General features: G+C 41.0%; 1 protein-coding gene across 6 annotated transcripts in view; it reads right to left on the bottom strand.

Moving 5' to 3' along the window:
• ccdc18 (coiled-coil domain containing 18) overlaps window positions 1-19869 on the bottom strand; it is a 128035-nt gene that overhangs the window by 24936 nt on the left and 83230 nt on the right. For all 6 annotated transcript variants that reach the window (XM_080195230.1, XM_080195232.1, XM_080195236.1 and 3 more), the window contains 5 exons: window positions 18340-18503; window positions 13215-13428; window positions 4788-4887; window positions 3648-3764; window positions 2613-2756 (listed from right to left, as the gene is read on the bottom strand). In XM_080195230.1, the coding sequence (XP_080051356.1) occupies window positions 2613-2756; window positions 3648-3764; window positions 4788-4887; window positions 13215-13428; window positions 18340-18503 (739 nt within the window). The remainder of the gene's footprint in view (window positions 1-2612; window positions 2757-3647; window positions 3765-4787; window positions 4888-13214; window positions 13429-18339; window positions 18504-19869) is intronic.

The following is a 19869-nucleotide window of genomic DNA, read 5'->3' as shown; positions in this document are numbered from 1 at the left end:
TTGCATACTCATGTCGCCCCTATCCTATCCCCCTCCACCGTCACTGCCCCTGACAATGCATTCCGGACACCTACCATTGTGTATAAAACTTGTCCCTCGTATCTCCTTTGAACATTCCCTCTTTCACCACAAGTGCATGCCCCCTAATATTAGGCATTTTAACTCACAGAAAAATGGTTATGACAGTCAACTCTATCCATATGCCTCTTATAATTTTACAGATTTCTATCAGGTCTCCCCTCAACCTCTGCTGCTCCAGAGAAAACAACTTTAGCTTGTCCAACTTGTTTTACTTCTAGCTCATACCCTCTAATCCAGGCAGCATCCTGGTAAACCTTTTCCACACCCTCTCCATCTTATTGAAACATACAAGATCCTGAAGGGATTTGACAAGATGGATGCTAAAAGGATGCTTCTTCTTGTGGGAGAGACAAAAACTAGGCAACACAGTTTAAAAATAAAGGATTTTCAATTTAAGGCTGAGATGAGAAGAAATGTTTTCTCTTGAGTCTTGAGTCTTTGGAACACTTCTCCAGAGAATAGTGGAGGCAGGGCCATTGAATATTTTAAGGCAGAGATAGGTAGATTTTTGACTAACAAAAGAGCCAAAGGCTACTGTAGGTAGGTAGACAGAAAATGGGAGTACAGAGGCCACAATCGGAACAGCTATGATCTGAGTAAATGGTAGAGCAGGCTCAAGAGGCTGAATGATTTACTCCTTTTCCTAATTCGTTGTTTGTATGCACTGACCACTTGACCGACCTCCCTATCCTCCATGCTGGTTGACATTTGCAAATGATTTGCAGTCCTCTGATATGGTTGTCTCTTCTTTTCAAAAACTATCATTAAGTTCCTTGTATATCTATCCTTGAGACATCTGTTCTTGCAAACGATTGCCCAATTTTCAACCTCCCTTTCCAAAGTCCTGAGTATTATTGCTGCCCAAATTGTTGCTAACCTTTCCTCATGTACGTTGAGAACACCCACCTCCAGTTCCCTTCCCCCACGTCACTTCCCTCCACCGTCTTTGTGCTCAGAGATTACATCGCTGATAGTAGTTTGTAGCTGTCCAATTCCTACCCCCACCATGTCCCACAACTCAATCATCTCTGTTCGTGCTGGTCAAACACCATCCCTGAAAGTATCAATGGTAAAATTCACACATTTTCTGATCATTTTGGGCCAAACCCCTAACTACACCTGTAACCTTCCCCAGCCTTGAATGAACTTTTCATTCCTTCAATTCTGTCCTTGTATTTCTATACGATGAAAGAATGACATTCACTTATGTCACTGACATTTAGAAATGTGGTATTAGTGGGTACTGAAGTACACGATCAGCCACAATTATATTGAATGGTGGCACATACTTAATGAGCTGAATGGCCTACTCCTATGTTCCTATCTATTGCTTCACGTCACTCCTACAGGCATGGTTCCATTGCAAAAGTTCCACACTCTGAAATTCCTTTTCTATCTCTCACCTCCTTGAAGAAGTCCTCACTGAACCAGCTCTTTAACAAAATTAATGGACACCCCTCTAAAAATCATTGTTCCATGTCCATCTTTTTTTTCTCCCTCATGATGCCTCTGGCAATACCTCTGGATATTTTTCTACATTGCTCACGTAAATAGCTCAAAAGACATGTTACAAATTTGAAGATCTACATTGCTCGATAAAAGGTGAGAATATAGGGCAATGATTCACAATGAAACTGTATTAGATTATACTGCCTTCTCAGCTAAACTAGGAGGTAAGATGGTGCAAGTAGAATTTTAAAAATGCCTTGTCACCTCTGCGCTTGATTACTCCAATGATCTCTTTACTGGTCTTCTATTCATCACCCTCAATAATCTACAGCTCCAAACACACTGCTGCTTGTGCTCTCTCATGATACCATATCCTCCATCCCTCAAATCACATTCACAGGCATTTGGGCAGCACAGTGGTTAGCACTGCTGCCTCACAGTACCAGGGACCAGAGTTCAATTCCAGCCTTGGATCACTGTCTGTGCGGAGTCTGCATGTTCTCCCCATGTCTGCGTGAGTTTCCTCCAAGTGCCCTAGTTTCCTCCCACAGTCTGAATTTCATGCTAGTTAGATGCATTGGCTGTGCTAAATTCTCCCTCAGTGCACTTAAACAGGCGCTGGTGTATGTCGACTATGGGAATTTTCACAGTAACTTCATTGCAGTATTAACATAAGCCCACTTAAATAACCTTCAATAACTTATGTCCTTAAATTCCTCCATGACCCCAACCTCCAGTTTAATCATCAGCTTTAAGTCAGCCACTCTGCTCACATTCCCCAATCCCAAAGTTCCCATTTAGTCTGCTTGTAGCAAAATGTGCAATCCCCACTCCCTTTAGTTCACCATTGGCAACCATGCTTTCAGCCCTATTGTCATTCCCAAAACCATTTTATATCTCTACCTCTCACACTACTCCCTTCAAGACTATTACTTGGGCCAAACTTTTGATCACCCTTTGTAATCCTGGAATCTTAAGGTTGGCAGCTGCTTTCCTCATGCTCCTGAAGTGCTTTGGGATTTTAAAAGGGTCTACTTATCAATGTAAATTTCTGTTGCTGAAGTATACATGGTTATATTTACCTGCTCATATCCCTTCATTTGTAAATCCTTCTCCTCAATTTCATTTCTCATCTGATTTACTTGTTGTTCCTTCTGGAGCAGCTTAAAGTCTTTCTCACGTAACTCTTCCTGTATGAGGTGTAGCTTTTTATCCAAAGTTTCCACCTATCCATACAAAGTGGTGTTAGAGTTTGTTTCATTGACAACCTGAACATGGAATGTGGGTATAACAGAGATTCAGGTCAAAAAAGGGACATAGTTACTGTTCAACTGTGTACCTTAAATCAGTTTTTCCTCCATCTACCTTTCCTTATTCTTCAAAGTTGAATATGGTTTTTCCCTATGTTCATCAACCTTGAGGTAGCCAATCCAACAATCAGCAGTCCACCATGCATCTAAAGCAGTTTTATTTAGTTTCTAGGTGGCTCATTCACTGAATAACAAAACTTAGATCACATATCAAAATTATAGCTTCCTTTTGTTCATCCTTCAAACGAATTAATTTTTAAAAAATTCCTTCATCAGAACTGGACATCGGTGGCTAGGCTAGCATTTATTGCTCATCCTAATTGCTCTCGAGAAGGTGTTAGTGAGCCACCTTCAAAGAAACAGTGTGATTTCTTAAGATAAGAAGATTCTACAAAATTCAATGCAAAACCAGGTAAATCCGATCTATTGACAAATCCCATATTCATCCTGGCAAATGTTGTAGAGAAACCAGAATAGATTCGTTGTTCACCAGGTTGTGTCTTTGTAAAAATATTATTTGCATTCCAAAAAAGCTATTGAAACATGACCATCACACAGAATTAATTACAAAACACTAATGGAAACGGAATGGAAAAAAATTGCGCAAATGGCCCTTCTTAAAAAAAAATTGCTGGCAACATAGTAATCACCCGCTCACTGTTTAGCGGTGTCTCCCTTTATGGAAAGTCTTGCCTCTTGCTGAGTCAGAGGATCGAATGCATTATTTTACTGTGCTACAATTAAAATTTAAGATCAAATAAGTTAAAGACAAAGTTAAACTTTTGTTTAAAAAAAGGGACATCAAACCTGTTTAGTGTGCTCCTTAATGTTCAATTCAGATTTCTCCAAAGAACTTTGTAAACAGATAATTTTCTGCTCCATCTCAGTTTTGTGTTCATGTACATTCATATCCAATTGTGTAAGCTGTGAAATAGAAGATGCTGTAAGCAACTAATCTGATTAAACTTCATAACTTTAGATTTATATTAACTACAAAGTCTAATACAACAAAAGGAAATCTGCAACTAGAACTATAATCATGATAAAATTAATGTTGGTGTTCTAGTAATGGCAGCATTCTTCTTTAAAGTTTATTTATTCGTGTCACAAGTAGGCTTACATTAACACTGCAATGAAGTTACGGTGAAAATCCCTTGCACCCTAGCGCCTGTTCAGGTACACAGAGGTAGAATTTAGCATGGCCGATACACCTGACCAGTGTATCTTTCAGGCTGTGGGAGGAAACCGGGACACCCAGAGGAAACCCACGCAGACATGGGGAGAATATGCAGACTCCGTGCAGACAGTGACCCAAGCCAGGCATCAAATCCAGGACCCTTGGCACGGTGAGGTAGCAGTGCTAATCACTCTGCCACCTACAATCAGAGATCTGTATCAGATTCTTAGTTTCTTAAAAACTTACAGATAATTAAATATAAATGAAATGACCAATAATCCAGTTGGATCATTAAAAGCCACATTAATTATAATTCTTTACTTAAATATTGATCCTCAATCCTTGCACTACAGATATCACTTGATTTAAATTAAATACTCAAAAATATTAACTGACTTCAGATTTTATCATTTTTAAGATGAGAATTGATCAATGTGTCTTTCATCTGGCAAAGCTCCTTTAAAACTATCACACCAATCTCCTCAAGAAATCCACCTTAAAATCCCCAATTATTCCCAAATACTGTCCCTCCAAGTTCTTATTTGACATTGGAAATATTTTTCACATCTGGCAAAATAGTCAAACAAAATATATCAGGACAAAGAGCTGAGTATTGGCCTCAACCTAAAGTTGGCTCCAAAAAGAAAATTAAGGGAAAAAACCAAAATGAGTAGACATGGAAAATACATATTATCAACTGAATAAATAAAACTCTGGAAAACGTATTGAATATCATGCACTGAATCAAAGTCATTTGTTTCACCAGATACCTGAGCTGCTCTCTGTTGGAGCTCCCACTGTCTATCTTTGAGTGCTTGGTCCATGTCAATGATTTTCATATTTCTCTCCTGTAATTCACTTTTGTATTGCCTATTGGAGAAAACAAATTGAATACAACTGCGCAGAATTGCAGTGCTTCTGTAAAATATCATAAAAACTCAAGAAGAACTCACTACAAGAAAATGAATCATGATTATCTTAGTTGCATTAGCTGTCAACAAAACAAAGGAGATTGTTATCTATTTCAGGAAGTGTAGAGAACATACCCCTGTCTAGATCAACAAGGACAAAGTAGAAAGGGTTGAGAGCTTCACATTTTTAGATCACCAACAACCCATCCTGGTCTCCCCATGCCAACACTATAGTTAAGAAAGCCCACCAACGCCTCTACCTTGTCAGAAGACTAAGGAAAATTGGCATGTCAGCTACGACTCTTACTGACTTTTACAGATGCACCATAGAAAGCATTCTTTCTGTTGCATCATAGCTTGGTTTGGCTCCTGTTCGGCCCAAAACCACAAGGAACTACAAAAGGTCATCATGAATGTAGCCCAATCCATGACACAAACCAGTCTGGCATCCACTGACTGTCTACTCTTCCTATTGCCTGAGCAAAGCAGCCAGCATAATTGAATCAGCCCCATGAATCCCAGGCATTCTCTCTTCAACCTTCTTCCGGTGGGAAAAAGATACAGAAGTCTGAGGTCACATTCCAACCGACTCAAGAACAGCTTCTTCTCTGCTGCTCGTCAGACTTTTGAATGGACCTACCTCGCATTAAGTTGATCTTTCTCTACACCCTAGCTATGACCGTAACACTACATTCTGGACGCTCTCGTTTCCTTCTCTATGGACGGTATGTTTTGTCTGTATACCGCAAGAACAATACTTTTCACTGTATGTTAACACGTGACAATAAATCAAATCGTGAAACCCATTAGTTTTCAATAATTACAAACAATAAATCAGACTCAATTTTGCAGTGCTTCATTCAAATTACAATACTGCTATTTATTAAGGATTTTAATCATTCACAAAATCTACTGACAACAGAGGATATTTCAATTGTGCTCATTCTTGAGATCTTACCATGATCAGGACAACTTGAATTGGTTTGGCACAACAAGTTTCTACATCAGACAGATGTAGTAGCAGGATTAATTGCTCAAGGATTGCATTTTTGCAGTGAAAGTGTTAAATGCAGTGGATGTGCAGATTATAAGTGGCTTGAAGTGATAAGAAAATCGCATACCTGTTCCTCATCATAGCCTATTGTCTTTTAGAGTTAAATCCCAAAAATCTAATTTCAAGGCTAAAAAGTAACACGTTGAATGTTCTGGGTTCATTTGGGATTTTTTTTTCCCCCCAGTGAAAGAACTAGATCAGTAAGGAAGATCAGTTCTGGCAGCAAGCTAAAAAGCTATTATCGTTATTCCTACAAGCTTTAAGATGCTCCCTGGAGAGACTGGCAACTTTTTCCAACTGATCTGAACCCAAGTACCAACAAAAATGGCTCCGAATAATTGCCACATTAACAACATCACAAGATACCGGAAATCATGGAATAGTGATAGAAATTAAGAGTGGAAAGCATTTCTCCTTTTCTCAAATGAGCATGAATGGTCAAGAACATGACATCTACAAGAAATATTTATGATAATATAGAAAGGTTCCATGATGTCTGGATAGCTTTCTCATTTTAAACTTGGTGAAAACAAAACTGTTTTTAAACATACTGACTTGTTTACCACTTCAGATGAACTTTCCAAATTAAGTTTTCAATTCTGCAGACATTTGGAAAAAATTAGCTGCCTAAAGTGCAATGCCAATTCCTGCAGGGGTCTGCTGCCTTTTATATGGTTTTCAAATATAGTATAATTATTCTTAAGTCAGAATTAAACTTAGGAACACATTAAATAGGATCAATGTGGGCTATAGAAAAAGTGTTTTAATAGCTTGGATTTTTTTTAACCCTTACCCAACAGAATAAACATGAACACCCATTGTTTCAATAAATAACTTAAGAATTAGAGCATGTGGATGCATTTACGCAGGCAACCAATCATTTCACCCATTATTTTCAGCTTGCCTATCCCTTCAATAAAAGATTGATATGTGGTTATAGTCAACTATGGAAACTTAAGCTTCCATTCCGTTCTGTACTTCACTACATAATGAATACATTGCACTATACCAATACAACCCATCATCACCGAGAACCATACAACAGAGGAGGCTTGTTCAAGTTCTCTGAAAGTGCTAACTAGTTCCACACCTCTGGTCTTTCCTATTTGCTCTGCAATTTTTTTCTTTTGAAGGTATAAATTTGAAGTACAGGCAGCCCTCGACTATGTTTGACTTACGATGAACGACACTTAACAACTATTGTAAATCCCATTCACAAGTGAGCATTGGCATTCTGTGTTGTCCATCCATGTGACTGGATAGGTCGACATGTCTTTATTAGGTTGGAAATTAGTGTTTTATTCTGTTAAATTCTTTCAGTGCAACTCTTGTGTTTTTAATGTATTTATACACTTACATTGTATTTAATACTCTTGCAGACTCACAGAAGTTCAAGACCAAACAGGTAACTGATAGTGATTGATGGCTTTATCATATCCCCAACATTAACCGAGAAACTTGTGCTAAGGCGTGCAGGATCAACAGTCTTAGCAGCTTGACATGGCAACAGTTGAGGGCGTTTAACACTGCCAGGGCACCTCAAGAGTGATTTCCAGCATTGGTTCAGGAACCATTTATACCATTGCTCTGACATACAATGTTTTGACTTACATGGTTTTCAGGAACCAACTGCGTTGTAAATTTGAGGACTTCCTGTATACACTTACAGTCTATTGGCATGGGAACTTTCTCCTATCAGTTAAAACTGATTGTAACATTGCTCTGTGAGTGATAGGCCAATCCAATTCTTTAGAACTAAAACACAGGGCTGTAACAATACTGCAATAACGAATGCTGCTAGAAAATTCCCTTCAGTTGCTAATTACAGAAAGTATAATACTTGGTTCAATAAAAACTTCTATCTTGCCACTGTAGGCTTCCCACGATGTGGAATTCAAACAGATTTCCAACATCACATTATTTAGGATTGAACAAAGTCAATTCATTGCGAAGAAAATCATGGTGTGTTCCCCAAAACAAGGCGTGCTTTGTGTGGGTGATTGAACATTGACTGTAAACTTCACAATGATGTAATAAAGAGTTCTCATTTGGGGCTGGGATTAAAATTAAGAGACTCTGCTATAGCAGACTTGGAGTTTTATAATATAAACACAAGGTGGCGGTGGTGTGGGGGAGGGAAAGAAAGATATTGAAATTTAATTCTGATGGAAATACAAAATGGGTTTTAGCTTAGTTTATTTATTAGTGTCACAAGTAGACTTACGTTAACACTGCAATGAAATTACTGTGAATCAAGATTGCACTTTACAGAAAAAGAAAATGGTGTTGGACATGAGGACTTGCTAAACAGGCAATCATTTACTATCACCTATTTGCTGCTATTGCTGAAGTCAGATTTATATCCCGGTCTTCAGAGTGTAAACTCATTCTATGCTCCAGCATTGATACCATTCATTTGAGGGTACTATTAAAAATTGTGTCCTATCTTAGAAGAATCAGGAAATTAAATTCCACCTTAAGGGTGTTTAAATGGTCAATTTTGAAATATCTTATTCCTATTTGTGCAACTGTTGTATGCTCCTATATACCAAGGGCTGATTTTCATTATTAAATGAAAATAAAACAACATGAGAGAAACCAGTGCCATTTTTTCTTCCAATAGAAATATCCATTTGAAATTTAAAACAATGTTCCAAAACATCCAGATACTGACATAATAAGATTTTTAGTCAAGGATTTTCCAACTTGATCAAAAAGCTTTTGAACAATACAAAAAACTTCTCTTTTTTCCCTTCCCATTATCCCATGGGATCAAAACATAAATCCTCTAAGGAGAGGATGAGTGACAAGCTAACTAATTCTTTTTCAAAACAAGGTTTGAAAAGATTCCCTATCATGGTTATTGACCTGAATATGATTTAAGCATTTACTTGAAAACAAGCTTTAATACAAATCATATTGAGATATCTAAATGGATACAAGATTGGCTTCTTGACAAAAGCCAGAGGGTAGTTGTGGAGAATTGCTGGGCCCATTGTTATTTGTCATTTATATTAATGGTTTGGATGAGAATAAAGGGGGCATGGTTAGTGAGTTTGCAGATGACACCAAGATTGGTGGCATGGTGGACAGTGAGGAAGGTTATCTCCAATTGCAGCAGGATCTTGATCAATTGGGGCTAGTGGTCTGATGAATGGCAGATGGAGGTTAATTTAGACAAATGCAAGGTAGATTGAACCAGGGCATGACTTAGTCAGTTAATGGTAGGGCATTGAGGAGACTAACAGAACAAAGGAGATGTAGGGGTACATGTTCATAGCTCCTTGAAAGTGGAGTCACAGGTGAATAGAGTGGTGAAGAAGGCATTCGGCATGCTTGGTTTCATTGGTCAGAACATTGAACACAGGAGTTGTGACGTCTTGTTGAAGTTGTACACAACATTGGTAAGGCCACACTTGGAATACTGTGTGCAATTTTGGTCACCCTATTACAGGAAGGATATTATTAAACTAGAAAAAGTGCAGAAAAGATTTACTAGGATGCTACCAGGACTTGATGGATTGAGTTATAAGGAGAGGCTGAATAGACTGGGACTTTTTCCTCTGGAGTGTAGGAGGCTGCGGAATGACCTTATAGAGGTCTATAAGGTAATGAGGGGCACAGATCAGGTAGTCAATATCTTTTCCCAAAGATAGGGGAGTCTAAAACTAGAGGGCAAAGGTTTAAGGTGAGAGGGGAAAGATACAAAAGTGTCCAGAGGGGCAATTATTTCACACAGAGGGTGGTGTGTGTCTGGAACAAGCTGCCAGAGGTAGTAGGAGAGGCGGGTACAATTTTACCTTTTAAAAAGCATTTAGACAGTTACATGGTTAAAATGGGTATAGAGGGATATGGGCCAAATGTGGGCAATTGGGATTAGCTTAGGGGTTCAAAAAAAAACAAGAGTGGCATGGACAAGCTGAGTCGAAGCACCTGTTTCCATGCTATAAACCTCTGACTCTGACATATAAAGCCAAGGTGCGTCATTTATATGACTTGTAAAGATTAATGTTCTTTCGTTTGAAATAATATAACAGCAGTAGCGAAAGCAGCACGTCTGAGGGTGGGTATATTGCAGCAAGTAACTCCAAACCTGCAAGCTCTGCGACCTAGAAGGACAAAGGCACAAGAACACTACAACCAGCAAGCTCCCCACCAAGCTACACACAATTCTGACTTGGAGATAGATGGCTGTTCCTTCATTATTGTTGGATCAAAATCCTGGAACACCCTACTTAACAGCATCTATGGATGTACCAATGTCATAAGGAACTGCAGTGATGAAAGGCAGCAACTAATTGCCATCTTCTCAAGGGCAATTAGGCAAGGCCATTTCAGATTGAGACAAAGAGAAATTTCTTCACTCAAGACGCTCAGTGAAGGGACATGGAGATAAGGAATGAAAGAGTAGAAGATAGTTATCATCTTACTAAATGATGGAACAGGCTCAACTAGCTGTATGGCCTTGCACTATTAGTTACAATATGCGATTAAGCAATCTATTAAGCAGCACAGTGGTTAGAACTGCTGCCTCACAGCGCCAGGGATCTGGGTTAGATTCTCGACTTTGGTCACTGTCTGTGTGACGTTTGCATGTTCTCCCCATGTCCACGTGGGTTTCCTCCCACAGTCTGAAAGTGTTGGTTAGGTGCATTGACCCGAACAGACACCAGAATGTGGCAACTGAGGGAATTTCACAGTAACTTCATTGCGGCGTTAATTGTAACTAATAAATAAACTTTCCTTTATTATTCAGCGGATAGAATAAAACCTGATACTAAAAATAATTCTGCAAGTTCTCACGTTAGAGGTTATAAACAGCACAAGTATTGAAATAATAAAAGAAACTCTTCATATATAGATAAGGCTAATATTAGAGTTATATTGAAAACTGAACAAAAAACACTTCCAAATGCATTAAGTTAATTACTATAGCAGCATTCCTGCTGCCATCTTTATAGCAACACATTTGCTTTTTTAGGTTTTTCCTAATTTGCAGAGAGTTACTCTATTGATGTCAGCATAGCAGCTCAATGTAAAGAAGTAGACCTGAAATAGTGGACCCCAAATGTATTAAAATTAGTTTATTAGTCATAGCATCCACCAGGTTGCGATTTTTTAATAATAATTTAGACAGGGATAATACAATGCATTGAACACATCCTGGATTGCTCAGCTCTGACTCAGTCTTAGATATAGAAAAGATATGTGGGCACTGGAAACTATATTTTGAGACGAAAATCAATAGTCAGTCTTAGGAAGTGCAGGATAATTAAGGAAAGCCAGATTGGATTGATTAAGAGAAGATCATGTTTAACTAACTTGTCGGACTTTTTGAGAGAAGGTAACAGGTGGTTGATAAGGGCAAAGCTGTTAATGTGGTGTATATGTACTTTGAAAAGTTACCTGATACAGTGCCACAGAACAGACTTGAGCAAAAGGGAAAGTAGGCACTTGGATAAGAAATAGGCTGAGGACAGGATAGAGAGAGTAGTGATAAATAGTTGTTTTTCAGATTAAAGGAAGGTTTGTAATGGAGTTTCCCAGGAGTCAGTGCTCAGACCTTTGCTCTTCCTGATATAAATGACCTAGACTATGGTGTGCATAATTTCAAAATATGTGGATGATATGAAGATTGGAAGCATCGTCAACTGTGATGAGGATAGTCTTGAACTTCAAAATGACACTGTATTGAACTTTATCTGCCATTTGTCTGTCACAGATATGTCTTTGTCCTTTGCGAGAAGCATAAGGCAACTTATTTTGGCAGGAAGAACATGAAGAGGCAAAGGGATAAACTCTAAAGGAGGTGCAGGACCAAAGGGACTTTGGTGCAGATGTAATATGTCATTGAAGGTGCCAGGGCATGTTGAGAGAGCAGTTAATAAAGCATACGGTATCCATAGGAGCACTGAGTACAAGATTAAGGAGATCATGTTGAACTGGTAATAAGGCATTAGTTAGACTTCATCTGGAGCATTGCATCCAATTCTGAATGCCATGCTTGAAGGACGTGAAGGTATTGGTGAGACTACAGAGGAGATCACATGTTTCATCTATGAAACTATGTCCAAAAACAGGCTGTTACACTGGCAGATCAAAATAAGAAGATTTCTACTGCTGTAGATTTGATTGGATAATTACACTGATAAAATGAACAAATAAAGTCAAAAATCACGCTCAGCCAATTTTACACAAAGAAGAAATATTTACAACCAAAAGGGAAAATGTTGGAAAATCTCAGCAGACCTGGCAGCATCTGTAAGGAGAGAAAAGAGCTGACATTTCAGTCCAGATGACCCTTTGTCAAAGCATTTTCTCTTTTGGTTTCGGATTCCAGCATCTGCAGTAATTTGCTTTTATTAAGAAATGTTTACATTTGATCAAAGCATTACAATCAAATTCAACTAATGGAATCATCAATGTGAAAACTTCTGAAACTAACAACAAAAAGGGGAGATTTAAATGTTGCAAATACACCATTTAACAATTAGAATTTCTCAAAACTATTACACAAGGTCTGATTCATTTTGACAAAACCATTAAAGATAAATTTTGACAAATTTCATCTTTCAGAGTTTCAAATGAGTTTTTTTGAATTTTGACCATTTTGAAAATGGTGCCATAATGAAGCAGGTCATTAGAATGTAATCTAAACTCTGTAAATGACAAAATACCACAGCTGATACCATGTAAATGGGATGGATGGGATAGAGGTGGAGAGACTCTTCCCGCTCAAAAAAGACAGTAGGACTAGGGGGCACAGCCTCAAGATAAAGGGGAGGCGGTTTAGAACGGAGTTGAGGAGGAACTTCTTCACTCAAAGGGTGGTGAATCTCTGGAATTCTCTGCCCGTTGAAGTGGTGGAGGCTGCCTCGCTAAATATTTTTAAGAAGCGGGTTGATGGGTTCTTGATAAGAGAGGGGATTAAGGGTTATGGGGAGAGGGCGGGAAAGTGGAACTGAGCCACAACAGATCAGCCATGATCTTATTGAATGGCGGGGCAGGCTCGAAGGGCTAGATGGCCTACTCCTGCTCCTATTTCTTATGTTCTTATGTTCTTAAATGTGCAATACATTTGCTCTGTGTGAAATTTACAAAGCGTTGAAATAGGATCAGAAATCAAAAAAAAGAAACTGATAGGAAAATTAAATGAGTGGACCAAATTGGTTTTCTCATAGCATCAATACAATGCAGTTCACATCTTCACTCCTGGGGATGAAGTAACTTACCGGAGTTCATTTGTGAGCTCTTCAATAGTGTCATTTTTTTCCTCCATGCTGATCTGAGCTTTTTGAAGTACATCTCTTAGCTCCTTGAGTTGGTTCAAAGCTTCTTGTAATTCACCATGTGCATCTTTCAACTGTGTTTCCACCTTTTGATTTTCTTGCAGGGCATTGCTTCGTTCTGTCTCAATTCGATGCAGATTTTCCTCCAGATCAAGCACTACCAGTGAATTAATTTTTACAAAATTTACAAATTTTACAAAACAATATTATGTTTAGCCATTCAACTGTTCACAAATGTCACTACACTTCAAAATTATAGGAACTACTTGAAAATATTGAACTGATAGGCTGAAATATTTAACAAATGAAAATCTCAATTTTCTTTCACAAGAGTTCAGGTCAGTTTGTGTTTCTTTGGGTCCTTTGGGGAACAACAGTGGAAGGATTCCCGAGCTGGTTATCAGCCCAGTGAACTGTCTCATGGATACTCCTCCATGGCCAACAATCATGTTGCACCACAGTATGAAACAGAAGTTGATATTACATATGGCATTCAGTAGAATGTTTTACTTCTTACATGCTGGAGCAGACGAGTGAAGGAGCAGAGAGAGATAAGATTTTACCTGTTAAAAACCTGTTTAAATAAGTTTAAAGCACTTTGTTCTTTGTAGAACTGTTTAAAGCATTTATTTTATTGTATTTACTGCTTTAAGAATTCTGAGGGAGTGGTTAGGAGGAGTTGTGGGCCAGCCAGCTTTAAATCAGCGCCAGGTTTAAAAGGAGGCCTGGTGTAGACAGTGGGCAGCGTCTGAGCGGGCAGTGGAGTGAGAGGGAAGTAGAGTGAGCAATTAGGGCTTAATATCAAAAGGGCTTGGGAGAAAAAGGGCCAGGTGAGTTCGTGTGGAAATTTTCAACATTACTGCAGTGAATAATGGAGGGGCATGTGATGTGTGGTTTCTGTATGATGTGGGAACTGGTGGACCCCAGGGTCCTCCCCAGTGACCATGTCTGCAGTAAGTGCAGGTTGCTGGAGGAGCTCCAGCTCAAGGTAGATGAGCTGGCCTCTGAGCTACGGATGCTGAGGCTCATCAGGGGGAGAAAGGGTGCCATTGTCAATGGGGTGCAAGTAACATCCACCCCCCCCTAGACTGGCTAACTCTAAGGGTCAGGAACAAGAGGGGGCTGCTGAGAGGAGGAAGGAGGGTGGGGAGAAGAGGCCTCAGCCTCTCAAGCTGCATAACAGGTTTGAGGTTCTTGCTTCCAGTCTGGACGAGAACGAGGGAGGTGAGGTCGGTGAGCAAACTGCACACGGTACAGTGATGCAGCAGGCCATAGGCAAAGAGAAGGGGAAAAGGAACGTAGTTGTAATTGGGGATAGTGGGGTGAAGGGTATTGACACTGTCCTTTGTCACAATGACAAAGTGCACAGAAGGGTGTGTTGTCTGCCTGGTGCTCGGGTCCGGGATGTCACACCTGGACTGCAGAGGAACCTGGAGTGGGAGGGTGAGAATCCGGTCGTAGTTGTTCATGTGGGTGCCGACGACGTAGGCAAAATGCAAACTGAGGATCTGGGGAGGGAGTATGAAAAGCTGGAAATGGAATTAAAAAGTAGAACTGACAAGGTGGTCATCTCTGGGCTACTGCCTGAACCAAGTGCAGACGGGCGTAGGGTTGATAGGATTAAGGAAGTGAATGGGTGGCTCAGGGATTGGTGTGGGAGGAATGGGTTTGAATTTATGGGGCATTGGCACCAGTATTGGGGTAGGTGGGACCTGTTCAGGTGGATGGGGTTGGTCTGAACCGTGCTGGGATCAGAGTGCTGGCTAATCGTGTAAAGAGGACTGTAGACAGGGCTTTAAACTAATTAGGGGGAGGGGGGAGGGTGTGAGGGTAGGTGACATTGCGGGGTCTAAAGTTAAGGAGACGGTACAGGTAAGGATAGAGACCGAGGATGTCCCAATAATAGAGGGAGTAAGGGGCGTGAGTATGGTTGGTGGCGTTCCAGCAAATAAGGTCCAGGAGAAGACTGGGATGAAGGTGCTTTATCTGAATGCGCGAAGCATTAGGAATAAAGTGGATGAGTTGGTGGCGCAGATCGACACAAATGGATATGATCTGGTGGCCATTACAGAGACGTGGCTGCAAGGTGACAGGGACTGGGAGCTGAATGTCCAGGGGTATCAAGTGTTTAGGAAGGATAGGCGGGAGGAAAACGGGGGGTGCGTAGCTCTGCTGATTAAGGATAGCATCAGGGTGGTAGCGAGGGATGATATTGGAGCCAAGGAGCAGAAGGTGGAATCGTTGTGGGTAGAGATTAGGAACAGCAAAGGGAGGAAGACGCTGGTGGGTGTCGTCTATAGGCCCCCCAATAATGATCTGGAGGTGGGGCGGGCTGTTAACACACAAATAAGTGCGGCGTGCAGGAATGGGACGGCCGTGGTTATGGGGGATTTCAATCTGCATATTGATTGGTCAACCCATGTTGGACGCGGTGGGCTCGAGGAGGAGTTCTTGGAATGCTGCCGGGATAGTTTCCTCGAACAGTGTGTGTTGGAGCTGACAAGGGAGCGAGCTATCTTGGATCTGGTGCTATGTAATGAGGCGGGTAGAATTAGGGAGCTTGCAGTGAAGGATCCTCTTGGGGAGAGTGATCATTGTATGATGGAGTTTCTGGTGCAGATGGAGGAGGAGAAAGTAGGTTCCCAGACACGTGTCCTTTGTTTGAACAGAGGGGAGTACGGTAGGATGAGAGAAGAATTGGCGACTGTGGACTGGGGGAGCATGTTGGAAGGTAGGTCTGCTGAGGAGCAGTGGGGGATCTTTAAGGAGATCTTTCTTGGTGCTCAGCGGAAATTTATTCCGATGGTCAAAAAGGACCGTAGGAGGAGAGGTAATAAGCCGTGGATAACGAAGGAGGTGAAGGAAAGTGTTAAATTAAAAGCGGAGGCGTTTAGAGTAACTAAGAGTAGTGGGCGAGAAGAGGATTGGGAGAGGTTTAAATGTCAACAAAGATTGACAAAGAAGTTGATAAAGGAGGGTAGGAGAAACTATGAAGCTGGGCTAGCACTTAATATAAAAAAGGATAGCAAGAGTTTTTATAAATATATAAAAAGGAAGAGGCTGGCTAGGGTGAACGTTGGTCCCTTAGAGGATGAGAAGGGGGACTTAGTGGTAGGGGATGGGGATATGGCGGAGGTCTTGAATAACTTTTTTGTTTCGGTCTTCACGGAGGAGGACGTGAATAATTTGCCGGATGTTAGAGATGGAAAGGTGGTAGGACTGGAGGGTCTCGATGACATTACTGTTACTAGAGAGGTGGTGCTCCACAGACTGGAGGGTCTCGATGACATTACTGTTACTAGAGAGGTGGTGCTCCACAGACTGGAGGGGCTGATTGTGGACAAGTCCCCAGGACCGGATGGAATGCATCCGAGGGTCCTGAAAGAAATGGCGGAGGTGATAGTGGATGCCTTGGTGGTCGCTGGATTCCGGGGAAGTGCCGGAAGATTGGAAAACGGCTAATGTTACGCCGTTGTTTAAGAAGGGTGCCAGGCAAAAGGCGGGGAATTATAGGCCTGTTAGTTTAACGTCTGTTGTAGGTAAAATGTTAGAATCCGTCATCAAGGAGGAAATAGCGAGGCATCTTGAGGGGAACTGCTTGATAGAGCAGACGCAGCACGGTTTCCTTAAAGGGAAGTCGTGTCTGACAAATTTACTGGAGTTCTACGAGGATGTGTCTAGGGCGGTGGATAGAGGAGAGCCGGTGGATGTGGTCTTTCTGGATTTTCAGAAGGCGTTTGACAAGGTACCTCACAAGAGGTTATTACAGAAGGTCAGGGGGCATGGAGTTGGGGGTAGGGTGTTAGCGTGGATAGAGGACTGGTTGTCAAATAGGAGGCAGAGAGTGGGGGTTAATGGGTGCTATTCGGATTGGCGGATGGTGACTAGTGGAGTGCCCCAGGGGTCGGTGCTGGGGCCTCAGCTATTTACCATTTATATAGATGATCTGGAGGAGGGAACGGAGTGCAGGGTGTCGAAATTTGCTGATGACACCAAAATTGGTGGAAAGGCAAATTGTGCGGAGGGTGGGGAGAGTCTACAGAAGGATCTAGGTAGGCTGGGCGAATGGGCCAGGAAATGGCAAATGGAATTTAGTGTTGGCAAGTGCGAGGTGGTCCACTTTGGTAGGAATAATGGTAGGAAGGATTATTACTTACGTGGAGAAAAACTGCAGCAGGCGACGGTGCAGAGGGACCTCGGGGTCCTTGTGCATGAGTCACAAAAACCCAGCTTGCAGGTGCAGCAGGTGGTCAGGAAGGCGAATGGGATGCTGGCCTTCATCGCGAGGGGGATTGAATATAAAAGTAGGGAGGTCTTGCTGCGGCTGTATAGGGCGTTGGTGAGGCCGCAGCTGGAGTATTGTGTGCAGTTTTGGGCGCCGTACTTACGCAAGGATATTTTAGCCTTGGAGGGAGTGCAGAGGAGGTTTACTAGGCTGATGCCGGAGTTGAGGGGGTTGAGCTATGAGGAGAGGCTGAATAGATTAGGCTTGTACTCGTTAGAGTTTAGAAGAATGAGGGGAGATCTCATTGAGACGTATAAGATGATGAATGGGATGGATAGGATGGAGGTGGAGAGACTCTTCCCGCTCAGAAAGGATAGTAGGACTAGGGAGCATAGCCTCAAGATAAAGGGGGGGCGGTTTGGAACGGAGTTGAGGAGGAACTTCTTCACTCAAAAGGGTGGTGAATCTCTGGAATTCTCTGCCCGTTGAAGTGGTGGAGGCTGCCTTGCTAAATATTTTTAAGACGCGGGTTGATGGGTTTTTGATGAGAGAGGGGATTAAGGGTTATGGGGAGAGGGCGGGAATGTGGAACTGAGCCATGACAGATCAGCCATGATCTTATTGAATGGCGGGGCAGGCTCAAAGGGATAGTTGGCCTACTCCTGCTCCTATTTCTTATGTTCTTATGTAATCAATTTCATAAGTATCTCAAGTTTTTTTAAATTTGGCACTGCATATTGAAAATGCAACAGACCCTTTTAAAAATTTGTTATTTAATCACAAAACTTTGTCTAATGAGGACAAATCAAGGCATACACACAAGACAAAAATGATTTTTACTACCTTCGTCAGACTTCTTGTTCAATTCTACCTGCGTACTACGCAGAGTCATTTCCAGCTGGTTAAGCTGGATGTCCTTGCTCGTACTCTCTCGCCTTAGTTGAAGAAGCTCTTTTTCAAGTGCAGTAGTTTCACCTTTGCATTTATCCATCTCAGTCTTTATTTCACTTCAAGAAAAAAAGATGAATGCGAGGAATTGATCAAAAGGCAAACGGATTGATGCAGATACTGATGCCTGAAAGGTATTATAATTCTTAATGACAAATCATATGCAGTACCCTGATTAAAGTTCTGGAAGTTTTCTATAACTACCCAAAAGCACAATGCATACCCAAGTGCAAGATACTTTAGAAAATCTTTGACTATTTATATGTTTAAAAAAAAGATAGTCATGCCACTAACCTAAGCCTAAAGGCACAAATGATAGCTTTGCTTTTTGAACAAATTTAAAACAGAGGCTCATTCTCCAAATGAAATGTGAAGCTGGAATCACATTTTTAAAAATTTTGTTGGATGCTAACTTAATAAAAGAAACTATTTAAGTATGTTTCAATAGCTTTAGTCAACGAAGTGTGGTCACTGTTATAAAATGGCAACTGAAATGTACAGTCCAAGATCCTATGAACAGCAATTAGATTTTGGACAGATGGCGTGTCTTTTTTTAAAAATTAATTTGTGGGACATGGGTGTCGCTAGCTGTCGAGCATTTATTGTCTGTCTCTAGGTGCTCTTGAATTGAGTGGCTTGCTAGGCCATTTCAGAGGACAGTCAAGAGAGTCAATTACATTGCTGTGGCTCTGGAGTCCCATGTAGGCCAGACAAGGGTGACAAATAGTGTTTTTTCTGACAATCAGTAGATTCCTAATTCCAGATATTTTTTATTGAATTCAAATTCCACCATCTGCCATGGCAAGACACAAACCCTGGTCCCCAGGAAATTAGCTGAGTTTCTGGATGAATAGGTTTAGCAATAAAAGGCATCACCTCCCCAAATAAGGTTGATTGAGACATATAGTGACCCAGACACAGGGGAGAATGCAATTCGCCACATTCCCTAGTAGGCCCATGAGCTTTTGCTTTTCTGACCTGTCAAATGCCTTACTAAAATTCAAGTACACAACATCCATTACACTACCTTCATCAATTTTCGTTACTTCCACGAAAGTTCAATTAAATTAGTAAGACACAACCCTCCCCTAACAAAACCATACTGACTATCCCTGATTAACCCATTCCTTTCAATGGTTGGGGAGCATTATCCAGTTGATAGCTTTTAAATACTACTGATGAAAACCTTGCCTTCCCTTTTAAAGGGTGCATACTGGCTTTAAGAAGTTATAGGATGACTAAATTGTCCCAACTCCAAAATGCCAAGCTGCCATCATGCAGCATTAATGCTGGAGGCCCACCATTGGAGTATAAGTGAGGCCCAATCATAATTTGTGATTGCCCTCATGCTCTTGAAATGGAAACATAAATACTGGAAGCACTCATCAGGGCTAGCAGCATCTATCTCATTTGTTGCCTCTCGTG

Source organism: Carcharhinus amblyrhynchos, chromosome 9, assembly GCF_965287045.1.
Source record: "Carcharhinus amblyrhynchos chromosome 9, sCarAmb.v2.hapA, whole genome shotgun sequence".
NCBI lineage: Eukaryota > Metazoa > Chordata > Chondrichthyes > Carcharhiniformes > Carcharhinidae > Carcharhinus > Carcharhinus amblyrhynchos.
This window is presented reverse-complemented; position numbering and strand designations above follow the sequence as displayed.